Genomic DNA, 16031 nt, shown 5'->3' with positions numbered 1-16031 from the left:
ATCACTGCAAGGCGACCTCTGGGATTTACACAAACAAAGGTCACACAGAAGATGGATAAACTCACCAAACCGACATGTGTAAACACCTACTTCCCCTAGGAACCGCATGCCAACTTATAAAAGCATGTTTATATGCGCAGGCTGGCCCACTTAAGCTGTAAACTATGTAAATACGCTTTCACTCGCACTTGAAAAAAAACATTCGCAGCTCTGGCTTTGATCAGCCGCGGCCTGCAAAGTGTCTAATTGGAGAGCAGGTTGTTGTGCGGCTCTCTCTGGCTGCTTCCACGTCTGTCCCTCTCTCCTCTTCAGTCCCATCCAGCCATTTTAATTAGCATAAGCTATTTATTTTATTGCTTGCAAATTGGCAGCCTTGTTCTACTGGCAAGTCTGACCGCAGACGAGGAAGAGAGATGAGAAGGAAGGAGAGGGAGGCTGGTGGTCGTGTCTGTCGGTGTGGAGGCCCTGGACATCAAGACAGTAATCAAACTCCGGGTGAAAAAGCTGAAGAAATGTATTTTTGTTTCCCAAAAGAAAGTGGGGATGATATATTCCAGGAGCTGTGCTTTTTTTTGTCCTGTGACATAAGAGAAATCCTGTTAAGCATGCCAGATATATGTTTCTCTTACTGTAACAGCTCTGCCATTTGCATAGATCCACTAGAAGACTAGCAGAGGGTTTTTTTTACCTGTAAGTTTCCAGACAAGCCCACGCCTGTGCCGTTACATTGCTTACAATCATTTCAAGGCCCGGTTGACCACGGGGGGGCTTCTAGTGTGAGCAGGCACCATTGACTGAATATGAGAACTGGACCAAGTGAGTGTGACATCACCCATAGAAAATGACTTGCTTATGGTTCCAACAAAATGAAGTCAATTCAGTCGGCATTTTTTTTTCTTGTCACCTTGTTGGAACCGGAAATCAGCAGTAAGCAGTGATTGGTCCAAATCTGTTTGAGTCAATGTTTCAATGGCAACCACTAACACGAATCAGGAGTGAGCTTGTTGGAAGGCCACACCCCTACTACCTGAACGCAGGCTATACAAAATCAATTAATCCATTTCTATTCCTACGGTCCAAACACATGTATCTGTCTGAGGCAAGTTGGTTATCGAAACAACCTGTACCATTAGAAAATAATAATGTATGAAAATAATTTCAAAATAAATTAAACGGATATTGGAAAATACCCTTTGGATTGAGACATGGTAGGTTTAATTTACTATAACGTAAAAACGACCAAGACAACACACATGTGATGGCAGTTAAAACTGATCAGTCTATCATTAAGTCCAATGTGTGGAAACACTTTGAATTTAGCAAAGACATGTGACCAGACAGTGTGCTAGAATGTTCTACTAATCTTCCCTTTGCATTATTTTATGTGGAAAAACAACAGTGGGCTGAACTTTAGTGACTAAAATGTGAATGGATTTGCCATTAATTCTTGTTTACTTGTTTGTTTGTACACATATTTAATTTACAGTTGATTATCTTGTAAGAAACACAAGGAATCTGGAAAACGTCGACTGCACTGTTCAGGTATTTCTCTCTGAGTCACACTAATTTAAAGTTCTAGCTAAAAATGTCTTGAATGCATTTTAGGTCACCAAATAGCAACGTCAGCCAAAGATTATGATGCGAATCGAATCGTTACAACAAATCGCTACACCCCTAATATTCTGACAAATGTTTATTTGTCTATATTTGTATTCCTACTTAGAATATGAGGGGGAGGGGTTACTCAGTCCAGTTCTCTTATACAGTCAATGGCAGCCACCTGTCCAAACAGTTTGAAATTCTGTGGAACATTGAGCTTTTTTGTGCGCGGTCACATCTGGCATGGAGACGCTGTGTCATCAGGCGTCGTAGGAGGATAACAAGTTCCTTGAAAGGGAGACCCTCCTGCTCCCTTTTTCAGCGCAGTTTTCCCCTCCCTCTATTAAAGCCGGGGAGGGGTGACATCATGGGCTCGGATGACATGCTAAATACGGCACTGCCAGTGAGCGCGCTCACGTGAATCTGCCTCTCCATCTGTTTCAGTGAAAGGCCCCCTCCACATGCTTCAGGACAATGATTGATTTAGTGCTGAAAGAGTTGATTTTCCACCAGCGATTAACCCTTCATCAACGGGACATGAGGACAGAACAAAAAGGGGGGTGGTGGCAAAGTTAGTGAGGGGAGGGGTATGCTGCATAAACAGTGGTCATTTACTTCGTAGGGCAAAAACAAAGCCGAGAATGTGCACATAATAAAAAAGCGGAGGAGGCGGTCAGGTTTAACTGCTCCTCGGTGCTGTGTTGGTGTAATGATTAACTCTGAGAGTTGCAGCTTTATGGAGATGTAGAGGACAAGTCATCAGGGAGACTAACAGCTGAAAGGCTCTCTTAATGTGGGAGACATATTTATTGAAGATTCATTATAAATCCCAAACACTTGCACAGATTGAAATTGGATTGGAATGAACTTCCATTAAACACCATTCCACAGGCTACGACTCTACCTCTGAAACAAACCCTGATCACCCATCAAGCCAGTGGCAAATGGCATATGTCCTCTCTCCCTTTCACTATGTAAAGGCTCCTTAGAAACCGACAACACCAAACATCAGAGTGCTAGCTGGGAACTCAAAGCTGCTTCTCTTTCTTTGCCTTAACTTCCTGCAGTAGATTCTGCTGCTCTTGTTAAAAGTTTTTTCTCTTTTTTTCAAGATAAAATGTATGAGGTAGCTTACCTTTTATGCTTTTAAAACCATTTTTACCCACGGTTAGTCCCAGATTTAACAAAGACTGGTGGAATCAATTCACTTACAAAATATGAATCTTTAAAATCCACAAATAGATTTTTCTTTAATGGAATTTCTTGTAACTCAGTGGGAGAAATATACTGCTTTGCGTTTATCTTTTAATAGGCAATATCAGTATTAATAATGCAAACTCTTCCTGTGTTTTTCCCAAATCAGTAGTTAAATGAAAACTTGTAAAGTTTGTAAAGGGCTCAGGTGGTTGAGCAGGTCGTCCAATGATTGAAGGGTTGGCAGTTCGATCCCCCCAGTCAACTGTCGTTGTGTCCTTGGGCAAGACACCTTATCCCCCTGCCTCCATTGTGGCTCCACCGGTTTATGAATGTGTATAAATGTCCCAGTAATGGGACAAACTGGTAGCCACGCCTCTGTCATCACCAAGTATGAAGGAGTGAATGAATAATGGACACATTCTAAATGCTTTGAGCATCTGGAAAAGCACAGATAAATCTTATCCACTATTATTATTATTAATACTATGCTAATGTAGCTGTAAATTATAAACTTGAATACTTATTTAAAGTAGATAAAATCGGATTTTTTAATCATAAACTGAATATTGACCTTATGCATCTGGTTTAAATCAGTTCAGAGGCTAAACAAGTTATATGACATATATAACATACTTTATTGGTCAGGGTGATTATTTTTTTTGACCCAATTAATCAGACATATCTCTAGGGAAGAAAATGTAACTATTGTATTCTCCGCTACACTACTACTATAATAAGGTGCACTTAATGTTTGTATTTTTATTTATTTATGTCATATATAAAGCCCATTAAGCAAGAAAAAAGACTCAGAAATAAGTGCGTAAGTCAGTCAGATTTACTGTGTTCAGTCATTCTAAAACTTGTTTATAACATGCTTCACGTTAGCCGTGTTAGCGGATTCACAATACCTGTAACTCCCAATACTGTTTGAAAAAAAGACTGATACCACTTAAACAAACATTTCTGTGTCCCAACATTGTTAGTAACGTAGAAAAAATAAAAAAAAGTCTGACGCCGCTACATGTTAGCCTCATTTGCATATTCACGCTAACACCCAAACTTGTTTTCAGCAGAAAAAGCCAGAAATAAGGTGCTCCTAAGGTGATTTTAGACTTTTAGGTCTGCCTTGTAGTGCAGAAAATTTGGTATTTTGAACAGACGATGTTTCATTTAACAATTTTCATATTCTAGCTTTTTGTATAATCTAATGACAGATATTCAAATTGAATAGATTTTTCTTTCTCTACTGTTAAGCTGGATATCTGAAACTTATGTCCGAATTCCCACCCTAACCCCTACATAGTGAACTATATAGTGCATTCGGCATTTTGTAGTGCTGTCCGAATCTACAATTCCAAAATCGAGTGCCCTAGAAATTTCCCAGAAGTCTCTGTGAAAAACCAGTGTGCATCGATGCTCACTAGATTGTCGAATATAGACCAGAAAAAAAAAGTAGTGAGCATGGTGTCCAAATTGCTTTTAAAATCCAGGGCACTTCAAAGCCCCGCACTATATAGTTTTTTAGTAGTTATAGGCGTTAGGGTGGAAATTCGAACACCAACTTTGCTTCCATCCTTTTACGCCCAATCCACCCCAGCCCCCCACCTGCAACAAAAAGTTACACACTGTGGAATTTGGTGAAGTTATGGCCGCTCTTTACCCTAAAACTCACCATTTTTGCTCAGGAAATACAATGGTAAAATTTGAATGGCACCTATTGTGCTACAAAAAAGCTTGGCTTAGCTGCGACGCTAAATGTCAGCTGTCTTCGGAGTGAAAATGCAGCTTGCCTTGGCTTTCATCTTTGGGAGAAACATAATCAATACAGCTCTCAATCCCTTCTTTCTGTCTGCTGGTGGACAGGCTCAAGTGGGCCTGATGGTCTTCAATTAGGGGGCCCAGCAAGATGCTTGAGTGACTCTGGCAAAAGCAGTTTGCCACATTCACTTAAGCTACAATGGCAGATGAACTGTGGCTCTAGCCAGCGATAACTCCCTGCAATTTTCGGTTTGATTGGCCACATCTGCACCCATCACGCCAGCTGCCACACTAGCAGGAAAATTATATTATCTTGGGTACATTTCTGCAACTAATGGTATCAAATAATTGCCTTAAAGCACAGTACATCTATTTTTTCAGCTGTTTTAAGTGCGCTTGTGTGAAGGAGAGCTCCGACCAGCACTTAAGCCTGAAAATCTCCGTTTACCACGCTTTAAGAAAAAAAAAAAAAATCACCCTGCAGCTGTTAGCATAATTTTTTATCATGTCATTCATTCTAAAATCATAATCCGAGAGGGTGAAACGATAAAAAAAAAGGTCTAATGCTCTTCATCGGCAAAGAGGCAACTCTCTGGGAGGCTGTGCATAAATATTTTAGATTTGCTGGCTGTAAAACTGTGTATGTGATGATGTGTGCAGTCTCTGCTTCCATCAGTGGAGCTTTACGCTTGAGCGTGTTTCACAGAAATCCGTTAACAAGTGTGCAGGAGGTTTTTTACAAAAGGCGTGAATCAAACTGTGCATCGTGTATTGACTCTGGTTACTGTTGCCTTTATAATTTTACAAATAAAGTTTACGGTTTTAGTCCAGGTTTTCAAAAAACAGTGTTTTTTGGAGGGTTATTTGCTTTAAGAAGAGGTAAAAAGGGGCCTTAGAAAGAGCAGTACAGGGGAAAGTGGAAAGATCCAGATGTGGCTCCTTGTGAACAGAAGAATCAAGGTGGTCCCTCAGTTATGGGCCGTAAACTGCTGCGGTCAATAGAGCAGCTGGGAACCGAGCTTCACAATGGCTACCATGTAAACAAACCCAAGCCAAACACTTTCACGTTTGCCAGTTGCAGTCGTGACCTCTTGCTCCTGCTTTGTTCTTCTTTTCTTAACATCTCACGTTCCGTCTCACCTTCAACCTCTCTGCAGGTCCCGAGTGCTCCAGGAACTTCACCTCCAGCAGCGGCGTCATAAAGTCGCCCGGGTTTCCAGAGAAGTACCCCAACAACCTGGACTGCACTTTCATGATCTTTGCCCCAAAGATGTCTGAAATCATTTTGGAGTTTGAGAATTTTGAGCTGGAGCCCGACGCGACGCCCCCTGTTGGTGTGTTCTGCCGCTACGATCGGTTGGAGATCTGGGATGGCTTCCCTGGAGGTGAGCCCAAAAGTTTATTATTGTACCTGTTTTTCAAAATGATAGGTGAAGATATATGATACTCTCAGCTCAGTATTGAACATTGTCAAAGTTTCTGTGGATAAAGTTCTGTATTTGACTGTATATACGCAATTACAACTGGTTGTTTACTTTTAAAACAGCCATGATTCCAGATAATAAAAGCAAAGATATTTAATGCTACCAGTTTGGTAACGCCTTAGAATACAGCCCACGTTTTACCCTGTAATTACTGCATAGAGTATGTACCTATTGGGTAATTATTTCCCAATTACGGGGTACAACGAACAAAATAAAATGCATGACCTAAAGGATAATGGGGTACATACAGATAATCTACATTGTAGGGATTTTTTAGCTACTGGCTAATTATGTCTTAATTGCAGGGTAGAGCCTTTAAAGGGACAGTGACAGTGACAATGTAGGATGTAAAAGACGATTCTACAGAACAACCTGAACGTTCTGTCTGCACTGGAATTAGAAAGTAGTGAGGCTGAAAGCAGCTATTTCAAGGTGACAGAAGGGGGCGTGGTTTCAGACAGACCTGAATAAATGAATAAATATGATTGGGACTCTGAACAACAGCACATGTGATTCTGCACACCATCTGAAGATTTATCTGCTAAGCTTTACAAACAGTGGAAGCACTATATATATATATATATATATATATATATATATATATATATATATATATATATATATATATATATATATACAGCTGAAATTGTAGTCACAACTGCCCTTATGGGTGGATACGGGTTGTCCGCGGGTGAAAAATAGGTAAATGGTGCGACTGAAAGATTGTGGTGAAGATTTAAACATGTAAGGGTAGGTAACGGTGAAGGAGGTGTGAAGCTTGGCACGTCATATGGACTTTTTTCCAACCCTCCGAATGCTGCACGTCGCGCAAGGAGCCTGTTGGTGCTTTTCACGTGATAAGTACCTGACTGTTAGAGTTTAGAACATAAGCCAATCAGAGTGTAATTTGTCTGGGCATTCTACGGGCATTTACATATTAGCTACACATGGTCCGTAAGGAGCCAGTATAACACACAGCTTACAAACGACTAGATTGGGGTGGAGGTCATAAGTCTGTGTAAGTTCCAAATACATGATGCACTTACCACATGACAATCAGTAATATGTGCCATTTTCATGACGTCCCTTCTGCGTTCATTACAGAAATAATGAAATGCATTGATTAAAAAAACAAATAAACAAAAACAAAGTCACGCTTAAGTCACATTAGATTCATTAAAAAAAGTCATTTTTGAGTAGAGCTTGATTTAATGCTTGGTAAGGAGTTGGAAGAAGCAAATTTGGAGGAAAAAAAACTTCACATTGTAAACCAAGATCTTGCAGCTGTCATGAAAGCAATGTCCAGTCGTTGCTCAACGCCAAACACTTCCTCATCACAGCAGTCCCCACCCTTCCTTGTTTTAATTATGTTCTGCATTGTGTCCTGCTGTTTGTTAGGAGTTCATTCATTCGGGAGTTCAAGGTCTTATCTGTGATGAGATATTTATGTTTTTGTGTGACATTCCCCATCGTGCAGGAAAGTGACTCGAACAGGAATTTCCTCTGTTGGGTTCTCTGTGTTTCCCACCAAAAAGGGGTGTGTGGGGGAGGCGGGGAGGGGGAGGCGTCCACTTTTGCCCAATTTAGCTGAAACAGTTTGAACCATCTAGTTGCAGGGTTGCTCCAGCCTGCGGCACTCACATCGACTTGCACCACATAATCAAATACCGCCTTAAATCGGCATTCTCAGATCCATTCATCTTAAAAACCAGCAGGTGACGGACGGAATGAGAAAAGGGGGTAGCCCTGTTCAAAGCCTGGCTTCCACAGCCCGGGATTAGGCTTTGAACTCAGACGCGCGATATTGCATCTTCTAGGTTTTTTTTTTTCTTCTTCTCCCTGGCTCCTCCGACGTAGGGTGCAGACAAGATGAAAGCCATCAGAGACCGAAAATTGAATATTATCCAACCTGCTCCTCATCAGTATTCAGCGGGTTTTGGCGGTGCAGGTGATGGGGTTGAAGTGTTAATCGTTGCCCCTCTTGGAGGTTCTTTTTCTTAAAGACCCACTCCGAGAAAAATATGTTTTTTGCTGTTTTCAACATGATCTTGTGGTGTCTCCCTGATGATGGGGGGACATATATAAAGAAAATATATCTTAAAATTGCATTTCTGAGACTCGTATTTTCACACCATAAGGTGCAACTAAAAGCCTTCATAAAAAAAAGCCTTGACATATACTTGGAACAAGTTCGGGAGTTAGTCTGGTCACATTAATGTTTGTTTTAGCTTTGTCAGCTTTTATTTTGTACATATTGCAAACAAGCTTGGGAGTTACAGGTATTGTGAATTCACTAACGTTTCTAATGGGGCACGCGTGTCACAAAGAAGTTCTAGAGTTAGTGGGAATGCACTTAAGAATTTCGGACTGATTGACGGACTTATCTCTGTCTCTTTGTTCTCGCTTGATGAGGTTTGTAGTTAGGTGCGCCATGTGTAAACCATAAGTTTGAAAAAAAATCTTTCATTGACAGTGCCGCTTATAATCTGCTGCCCCCTAAGGTCTTAAGGATAGTATTTATGACTTATGAAATACATTGGGTGAGCCACAAGCTACTGTCTCCAAGCTCTCAGCAACAGGGAGGGGAAGTGGGGGCAGGGTTGCTCCAAACCAACACCCACAATTCAGAGGTGAATTTCTAATAAACTCCTGCCACTCTGCAGAAATTGTGTCCTAGAAAACAACACAGATTTTCTGATTTTGGCTAAAAACGGCATCAAAAGACAACTAAAAATAGATCAAAAGCTGATTAGATGGAATCTTTAAGGTCCAGATCGGTAAAGATGGTAACTTTTTATTGATGGTCCCTAAAAATGTACTTGTTTCCATGAGTGAGTACTTTGTTTTGAAAATTGATGGAGATTCTCAAAGATTCTTCAAAATAGGAGCAATTCTAGCACTGAAATCAGAGCACTTCCTTTGCCTTTTCCTCTTAACTTCTGAGTTAAACAGAAAAATGTTAAGAGAGAAGTGAAAGGTCAGAAAATAATTTCCCTTTTGTCCAGCAGTGTGTCTTTCCAGGGCAGAGAGTGGACATTCACGCTTCATGTGGCATCACACCTTCCGGCCCTGACGCATGTGACAGACAGTGCTTTATAAAAATAAGCCCAGAGAAAGAAATAGTGTGTTGGCTTTTGCCAGGCGTTTCCCGTTGCGCCTCTCCGTTCGATAATGCATTAGCGCAGACGGAGTGTGTTGAAGTGGGAGATGTCTGGGCCAGCAGCAGGGGGAGTCACACCTCCCCAGGCCGCCACCCTTTTACAGCACACCTCAGTGGGTATAGGAGCAGTTTGAAGAAAGAACCTCCGCTCCTTGCTTCATCTTCCCTGAGGAACTGGAGGCAGGCAGGACGCAGAGTTCATAGCGAGGTTCTTTAAAATTTCATCGAGCTGGGGAGTCATGCAGATAATCCACCAGATATTGCTCCCCCCGTTCAGCTTTGGTCTTTCTGGGTTTTAAGGCACACAGTATTCTCAGGGACATACAACACCTGCTTTATAAAGATTAATCTGAGCCATCACGCCGCCGCCTCATAACCCCCCACGGCCTGGCCTTTGCCTTTCATGTCTCAGCCGGGCTGCAAGTGGCATGTTCTGGATGACAGGAGGCCGCGGGGAGGCTGATCACAGCATTACTAATCACAGATAAGCTGCAGGTCCCTGCACACTGACAGGAGCGCACACTCATAAATGTGCATGGATCACGGCACACATCAAAGAGCACGGGGCAAGGTCATTGCTCTTCCTCACCTTCATCCCTACATCTTTTCTCTTTAGCATCCGTCCATCCTTGTTTTCTTCCGTTTTTATTTACCTGTCTTTTCAGTCAGAGAGACCTCCGCCCCACTTTTTGAGCCTCCTCATAGTGTCGGTCACACACCACATTTAACACCACCTCTACAGGGAAGTGGGGTTAATGGTTAAACCCTTTTCTGCTTTTCTGGGTTGGCTGTGAATAACCAACGTTTCCCCCCTATTGCCCTCTGTTCTCTCCGCAGTGGGGCCTTACATCGGCAGGTACTGCGGGCAGAACACCCCGGGCCGGATCATCTCCTACACGGGCATCTTGGCCCTGACAATCAACACCGACAGCGCCATCGCCAAGGAAGGCTTCTCCGCCAACTTCACCGTCATCGAGAGGACTGTTCCGGAGGGTGAGCCTTGCAAAGAAAACAGAAGGACGCCGCAGCCTGAGCTGAAAATAAATAAAAAAACCTGTAAAAAACAGGAGAAAAATCAAAGTCGAGGTGTTTGTTCAGTTAAGAAAACTGTGAGAAAACCCGCCAGCAGTGAAGTTACCACCAGAGGAGTATTTATGCACGTAAGAAGAAGCAGATGTTGTCCCGTTTCTGCAGATTCCCACTTGTTAAACACAGTTTAAGAGTTATTAAATAAACGCCTTATGCCTCTTTGTTTGGACAATGTGCTACAAAACCGGGAGTTTACAACATTTACCTTTACACTAGCACCCCAGACGGCCTCCGAAAGCCTGGACACACACTAACAACACCCCCCACCACCACCTAAGGGCATTTACATGCAGCATCGCTGTCACGGGGCTCGACCCCGCCGACCCCATTTTGCAAAATGCTCCATCTAAACATTTCATTAAGGAAGAGGAGCGCTGGTAGGAGTCATAAATCTGTCCAGCAGCGAGACCACCCCATGCACAAAGACATGCGCTCACAGAGAGTCTTTGAATGGCAGCCGGGGCGATTCAACAAGTCTACTTATCAGACCCTGAAAAAAAAAAGGGTTTAATCTCGCCCGCAGGCGCTGCGAGTGCTCACATGCGCACATGCAGAGAGTAAAGCGGGCCTGTCTTGGAGTAATGATGTCAGTTTTCTGAGCTGCATGAGCGCTTTTAATCACATATCTGAGATAAGATTACACAAATCAACTTTTAAGAGCCGCAGTGAAACGACTGACTTACGATCACTAAATACCTCGACTTTAAAGCCAGTCGCTCGGTCTGCACCATAAACTCTGATGTTTCCACCGCAGATAAGTCTCTGAAGGAATCTCTTTTCCTTCATTTTAGGCTTGAACCTCTTAATTTTCTTTATCCAAAATTTACATTGAACTCTTTTGCCGTTAGAAGCAAATTTGACTGGTCAACCCTTTATGACCGGAGCTTCAGCTTCAGTGTTGACATTCTTTGTCTGTTTACACAATCAACATAATTCCGGTCGATTTTAAAGCAGAAAAAGCAGCTTTGCGCTGAAATACAACACTTTACAGAAGTGAGAGGCTTAAGCAAGAAACGTAAATCAGCTGGTTCTGATGCGGAGAAAACTGGCTTTGTGCCGTTAAGGAACCCTTTACATTAGTATAGATATGCTAAACTTTATGTTAGTAATGTTATGCAACACTCTACACTAGTTTTGCAGCACTTTACATTAGGAAAAGTGCAAAGTAGATATAAAAAGCTGAAATCAGCTGATTCACGTTGATTGCAGTTTAGGAGTTGCGGTATGTTAAAGAGCTTATTTTTATTTAGTTGTCGCTGTCTTTTATCTTTTTATAGATAAAAGTAAACAGAAAAACTACACAGACTTATTCTTAAAAACGTTAATCAGTTGTAAAAAATGTAAAGCTGAAAATGATTGACCTGCAATGAAAACATGCAACACAGATTTACCAAAGACAAATCTGTTGAGTTTAGCCCAGAACCTATTTGCACTCATTTGTTAGTAGAAAAAGTGTTTTTAATTACACTTGAATATCCTCTGGGAGTCCCATCCCATATCTCCTCCAGGAGGGAAGGCGTGGAATCTGATGAAGGCGATAAGATGCTGAAAAGAGGGTTTTGTTTGATAGTTCCAACAAGTTTCTCTTGGCCTGAATCTCTTTGTTTACCCTCTATCTTCTCAGCTATCAACTGTGCTCGGTAACCCACATGATCAGATAGACCGCGCAGCCAACAGATGCCTCTTTGTGCTTCTTGCAGCTTGAGTTTGGGTGTAACATGTTTGAGAGAATGTTTCCCCCTTTGCGCAGATCCAGAGCCGCGTGCAGCAAAGCATGCATATGCAGCTACAGTGTAAAATCAGTTGACCAGGAGTGAGCTCCCCCTGCAGCAGATGGTTAGACCACCTGTGTTAGCTTTCAGGCAGCAGCCACACAGTCCTGCAAGCATGTATTCCTTTATGACCTCTTCAAAGTAAAGACAAGGATGACCAAACAATAGCAGGATATATGTTAGTACGGTGGTGTGAAGTTTGTTAAACTTTTGCATGTCATTCCAACCGTTGCTCCTCAACGGGGTCAGTCCGTCTGACCCACTGGGGTTTTAGAGGCTGACCTCAAAGTGACCTAGCAGAGTCTTCAGGCCATGGAGCCAAGAACAGTGGCCCCCATGTCAACACAAACAAGGGAAGTCACCTCCTGGCACCAAAGCTTTGGGCCATTGAGTGTGAAATATGGCATCCAGATCCAGATAATAAACACACACACACACAAAAATAAGTTACTGTTTGCAAAAAAGATAAACTGCCCTGAGGGAGGTGAGGTAAACAGATTCAGTCAGTGGAAAAAAAATAACCGGAGAGAAGTCGCTCTAAAGTCTAATACCGGCGTAAACCGCACTGAATGTTTTATGAAGACATTTTTACGTCTTAATGTGGAACGCTTCCATCCAGCTTCCATTAAAACTACAGAGGAAAGGATTTAGAGGCCCGGCCGATGCCCCGTTCCTTCCCCGAACAGCGGAGCTGAGTGCCTGACATGAGGTGGCCCCCTCCCTGGAGACAAGCTCCAGCACTACGGGGATGCTGACTCCTCTCCGTTTGCTCACACGTCAGCTGAACATCCTCCACTCTGCCCCTTTCATGCTTGTCTTCTCTCTGACTCCCTTTGCCCTTTCAGACTTCGACTGCAGCGATCCTCTGGGAATGGAATCGGGTGAGATCACGTCAGACCAAATCATGGCCTCTTCCCAGTACAACCCCAGCTGGTCCCCGGAGCGCTCCAGGCTCAACTACTATGAAAATGCGTGGACGCCGGCAGACGACACAAATAAAGAGTGGATTCAGGTAACGCTGCCTCAAACATGCCGTTCTTTTGACACGCCACGGAAAACTGTTTCCTGGAGGCAGCCGCAAAGTCATCGTCTTTCTGATGAGTCACTGTCTGGGACTACATCTGTGCAAAAGATCCACCACCGAATTAGTGTTTTTCCGCTCCTTCTCAGAAAATATCTCCCCACACAACCACAGACATCCACCATAACACACGTTTCTGTGCACATAGTGTGTGCAAAGGAAGCAGACTGTTCATGATGCTGCAGATTTCAGGCTACAGCTGCAACATTTGACTGTACAGTAAGCAGTGAAGAATGAGAACAAGAAAGTTTTTAAAGTTAGCCAGATTCTTGTTGGCTCAGGGCTATTTTTTTTTTTTTAAGAAGCTTGAGAAATCAGGTGATACAGAAAACCCTGAGAGGAAGTGAAAGTAGAAGTGAGTTCATAAAAAAATAAAAGAGAAGTCCGAACATAACTTTAAATACAAAAGGCTTGGTGTGTTTTCTGTAGAACTTTACATTATTTTAGAAATCTCTAAAAAGTAAGATTCTGCTAAAGTCAAAGTTTTGAGGTTAAAGACAGAATTCTGAGACTTAATCTAGAAAACTAAAGTTCTTAAAAGGGTTTTGTGTCAAACTCCTAGATCCTAAACCACAGTACTGATGCATTACCCTACTGCAGTACCCAGTACCTTTATCCTAATCCGAACCATTAAAAATAAATATTTAATTAATGCTTTTCTGTGTAAATGAATTTTGATCATAGATTTTAATTTTATTTTATACTCCACCCTCATAAAAAACCAGAACAAATTAAACTTTTTTTTGGTCACTTTTGATGTCATTTCAGGGCATTTTCCCACTGGACTCAGCAGTCCACTTCATTTGGGCAGATGTGAAAGCTTATTGAAACTCCAATATAGTCTAAAAAACAAACATATTTTTCCATCTTAAAATAAGCATTGCTATTCACTTGCAAGTGAACCCTGTTGCATATAGTTGAAAAAGTCAGCAAACTATTAAAGAGCAGAAATAAAGAGATTAGGGGATGAAAGAAATGTGGTTGCTGGTTAGGATAACAGGAAGCAGAACAGGAAGCCCCCTACTGATTGGTGAGAGTCGTTACCATGGAAGTGTTGACTCAGAACGACTTGGACCCAGTAACTACTTCCTGACGATGTCTGTCTCCAACATATCACAAGAAAATGGCCTCCCTATTGACTTCATTGAAGTCAGCAGAAAGTCATTTTCTATGGGTGACATCACATTCACTTGGTCCAGTTCTCTTATACAGTGAATATCTGCTGCACATCAGTAGAGTGAATCATTCAGTTGATGGAACAGGTTTTGTTAGTAAACATCAATATATGATAGTCAGAAAACTGCCAGGATGAACCTGTTCTATTTGTGCATTTTTTACTTCTTTGTCAGAACCAAAGAGTTTGACTTGCTTTGACTTGAAAAGGTGTTCAAATCTTTGGGTTATCCTCGCCTGGTTAAACCAAGTCTAGATTTGGCTGTGAAAGCCATCTTAGATTCAAACTTTCCTCTTAAAATTGGAACGCGAGTCTTAGAAAGTGTTTTTGGAGTTTGCATTCAGTGATGTGGGCAGAGCCTGAGGTAAAAAAAAATTAAAAAAAAGAACAAACTTTTTGGAGTGCAGATGTTCTGCACTGTTTGGGCACATCTTCTCCTTCAAAGATTAAAAAGCATTCGCCCACCGTCCCGTCGAAGCTGGCGCTTTGCAAAAAAAAACGCCCTCCCCTGCTGTCACTATCTGCCTGTCCTCCTGCGTCTCCCTCTGCGTCTGTCTTCCTGTCCTGCCTGATAACGTCCCATTGGTCGATAGCGGAGGTGGCTTTCGGCGATGCTTAGGCTTAGCACAGGCATCCAGCCCAGCTTCACACACACACAATCACACACACACAAATACTGTCATATTTTTCTCTGTCAGCTTATCTGTACAAAGCGATCATTACCCACCAAGGGAACTTTATGGGGGAAGATTAAGGATTTAGTTCTTTCTTGGCTTGGCAGTGATAAGACACATATACTAAGTCCACTCATATCACCAACCCCCCAGTGACACACAGCACTACCTAGATGCATTTTGCAGTATGTTTGATTTATTGACCCAGAGCTTTAAAGCCTCGTGAATACCCCGGTTGTCTTTCTGTTCCTGCTCCCTTTTCCTGCACTTTTTGCTTCATCACTGAAAACCTAGCCGCGTCGTATTCCTCAAGGGATGGATAACACAGCTGACCCAAAGCCAAATATTTGCTAAGGGAAAGTCATAAACAAGCTTTTCCTTTATTATAGCAATGAAAATGTTGTCTTGGAGGTACTTTTTTTTTTAGGTCATAGTAATTTAATCAGGGTGCAACCGAGTGTGCAGGTTTATGCTCCCATGCTCGAGTGCGTGTCAGTGTGTTTGGGGTTCTGGGTGAGTGACAGAGTCCATATTGTCCTGCAGAGGAAAGCAGCATGTGTTTGAGTGGAGCAAAGAAGAAACATGGCTTCCCCTCGCCACATCCTCCTGCAGATGAACCGTCTGACGTTTCCAACGTTTGCCTCTCCCAAGGAAGCGATGGCAGCGATTCGCCGCCTCTCCCTGTTATGATATTAATCGCATTGAGGATTTGTCTTGGCACCGAAAGCTGGCGCTAGCGCTGATTTCCAAGTCGATGAAAACACAGACTCGCTCCTCATTTCAAAAGGCAGCAGAAGAGTCCTGTAATTTATGTTTTCTAAGAAATGCGAGGCACTTGTGCCGAGCAGCCTGAGCTCCAATTATCACAAGTGCTATTAAAAGAGCAGAATCTCTCATTCCTGTTTCATTAAGTCAGTCCGCTGTGTTGCAACAAGCTCAGGCACCCTCGCGGCGTGTACAAATCATCTCTGCGCACAGTCTGATGCATAGTAATCAATTCATTATTTATTTCATGATCATTCCCCGACTGCAGACGATTTTAT

The 16031-nt window shown here is 42.4% G+C and overlaps 1 protein-coding gene across 2 annotated transcripts in view; it reads left to right on the top strand.

Moving 5' to 3' along the window:
• Window positions 1-16031, top strand: part of nrp1 (neuropilin 1) — a 69015-nt gene that overhangs the window by 24249 nt on the left and 28735 nt on the right. For both annotated transcript variants that reach the window (XM_023950444.1, XM_023950445.1), the window contains 3 exons: window positions 5712-5939; window positions 10036-10191; window positions 12905-13071. In XM_023950444.1, the coding sequence (XP_023806212.1) occupies window positions 5712-5939; window positions 10036-10191; window positions 12905-13071 (551 nt within the window). The remainder of the gene's footprint in view (window positions 1-5711; window positions 5940-10035; window positions 10192-12904; window positions 13072-16031) is intronic.

The sequence above is a fragment of the Oryzias latipes genome, chromosome 20 (genome assembly GCF_002234675.1).
Source record: "Oryzias latipes chromosome 20, ASM223467v1".
NCBI classification, from domain to species: Eukaryota; Metazoa; Chordata; class Actinopteri; order Beloniformes; family Adrianichthyidae; genus Oryzias; species Oryzias latipes.
The sequence above is the reverse complement of the archived record's forward strand: the minus strand, read 5'-3'. Positions and strand labels throughout refer to the sequence as shown.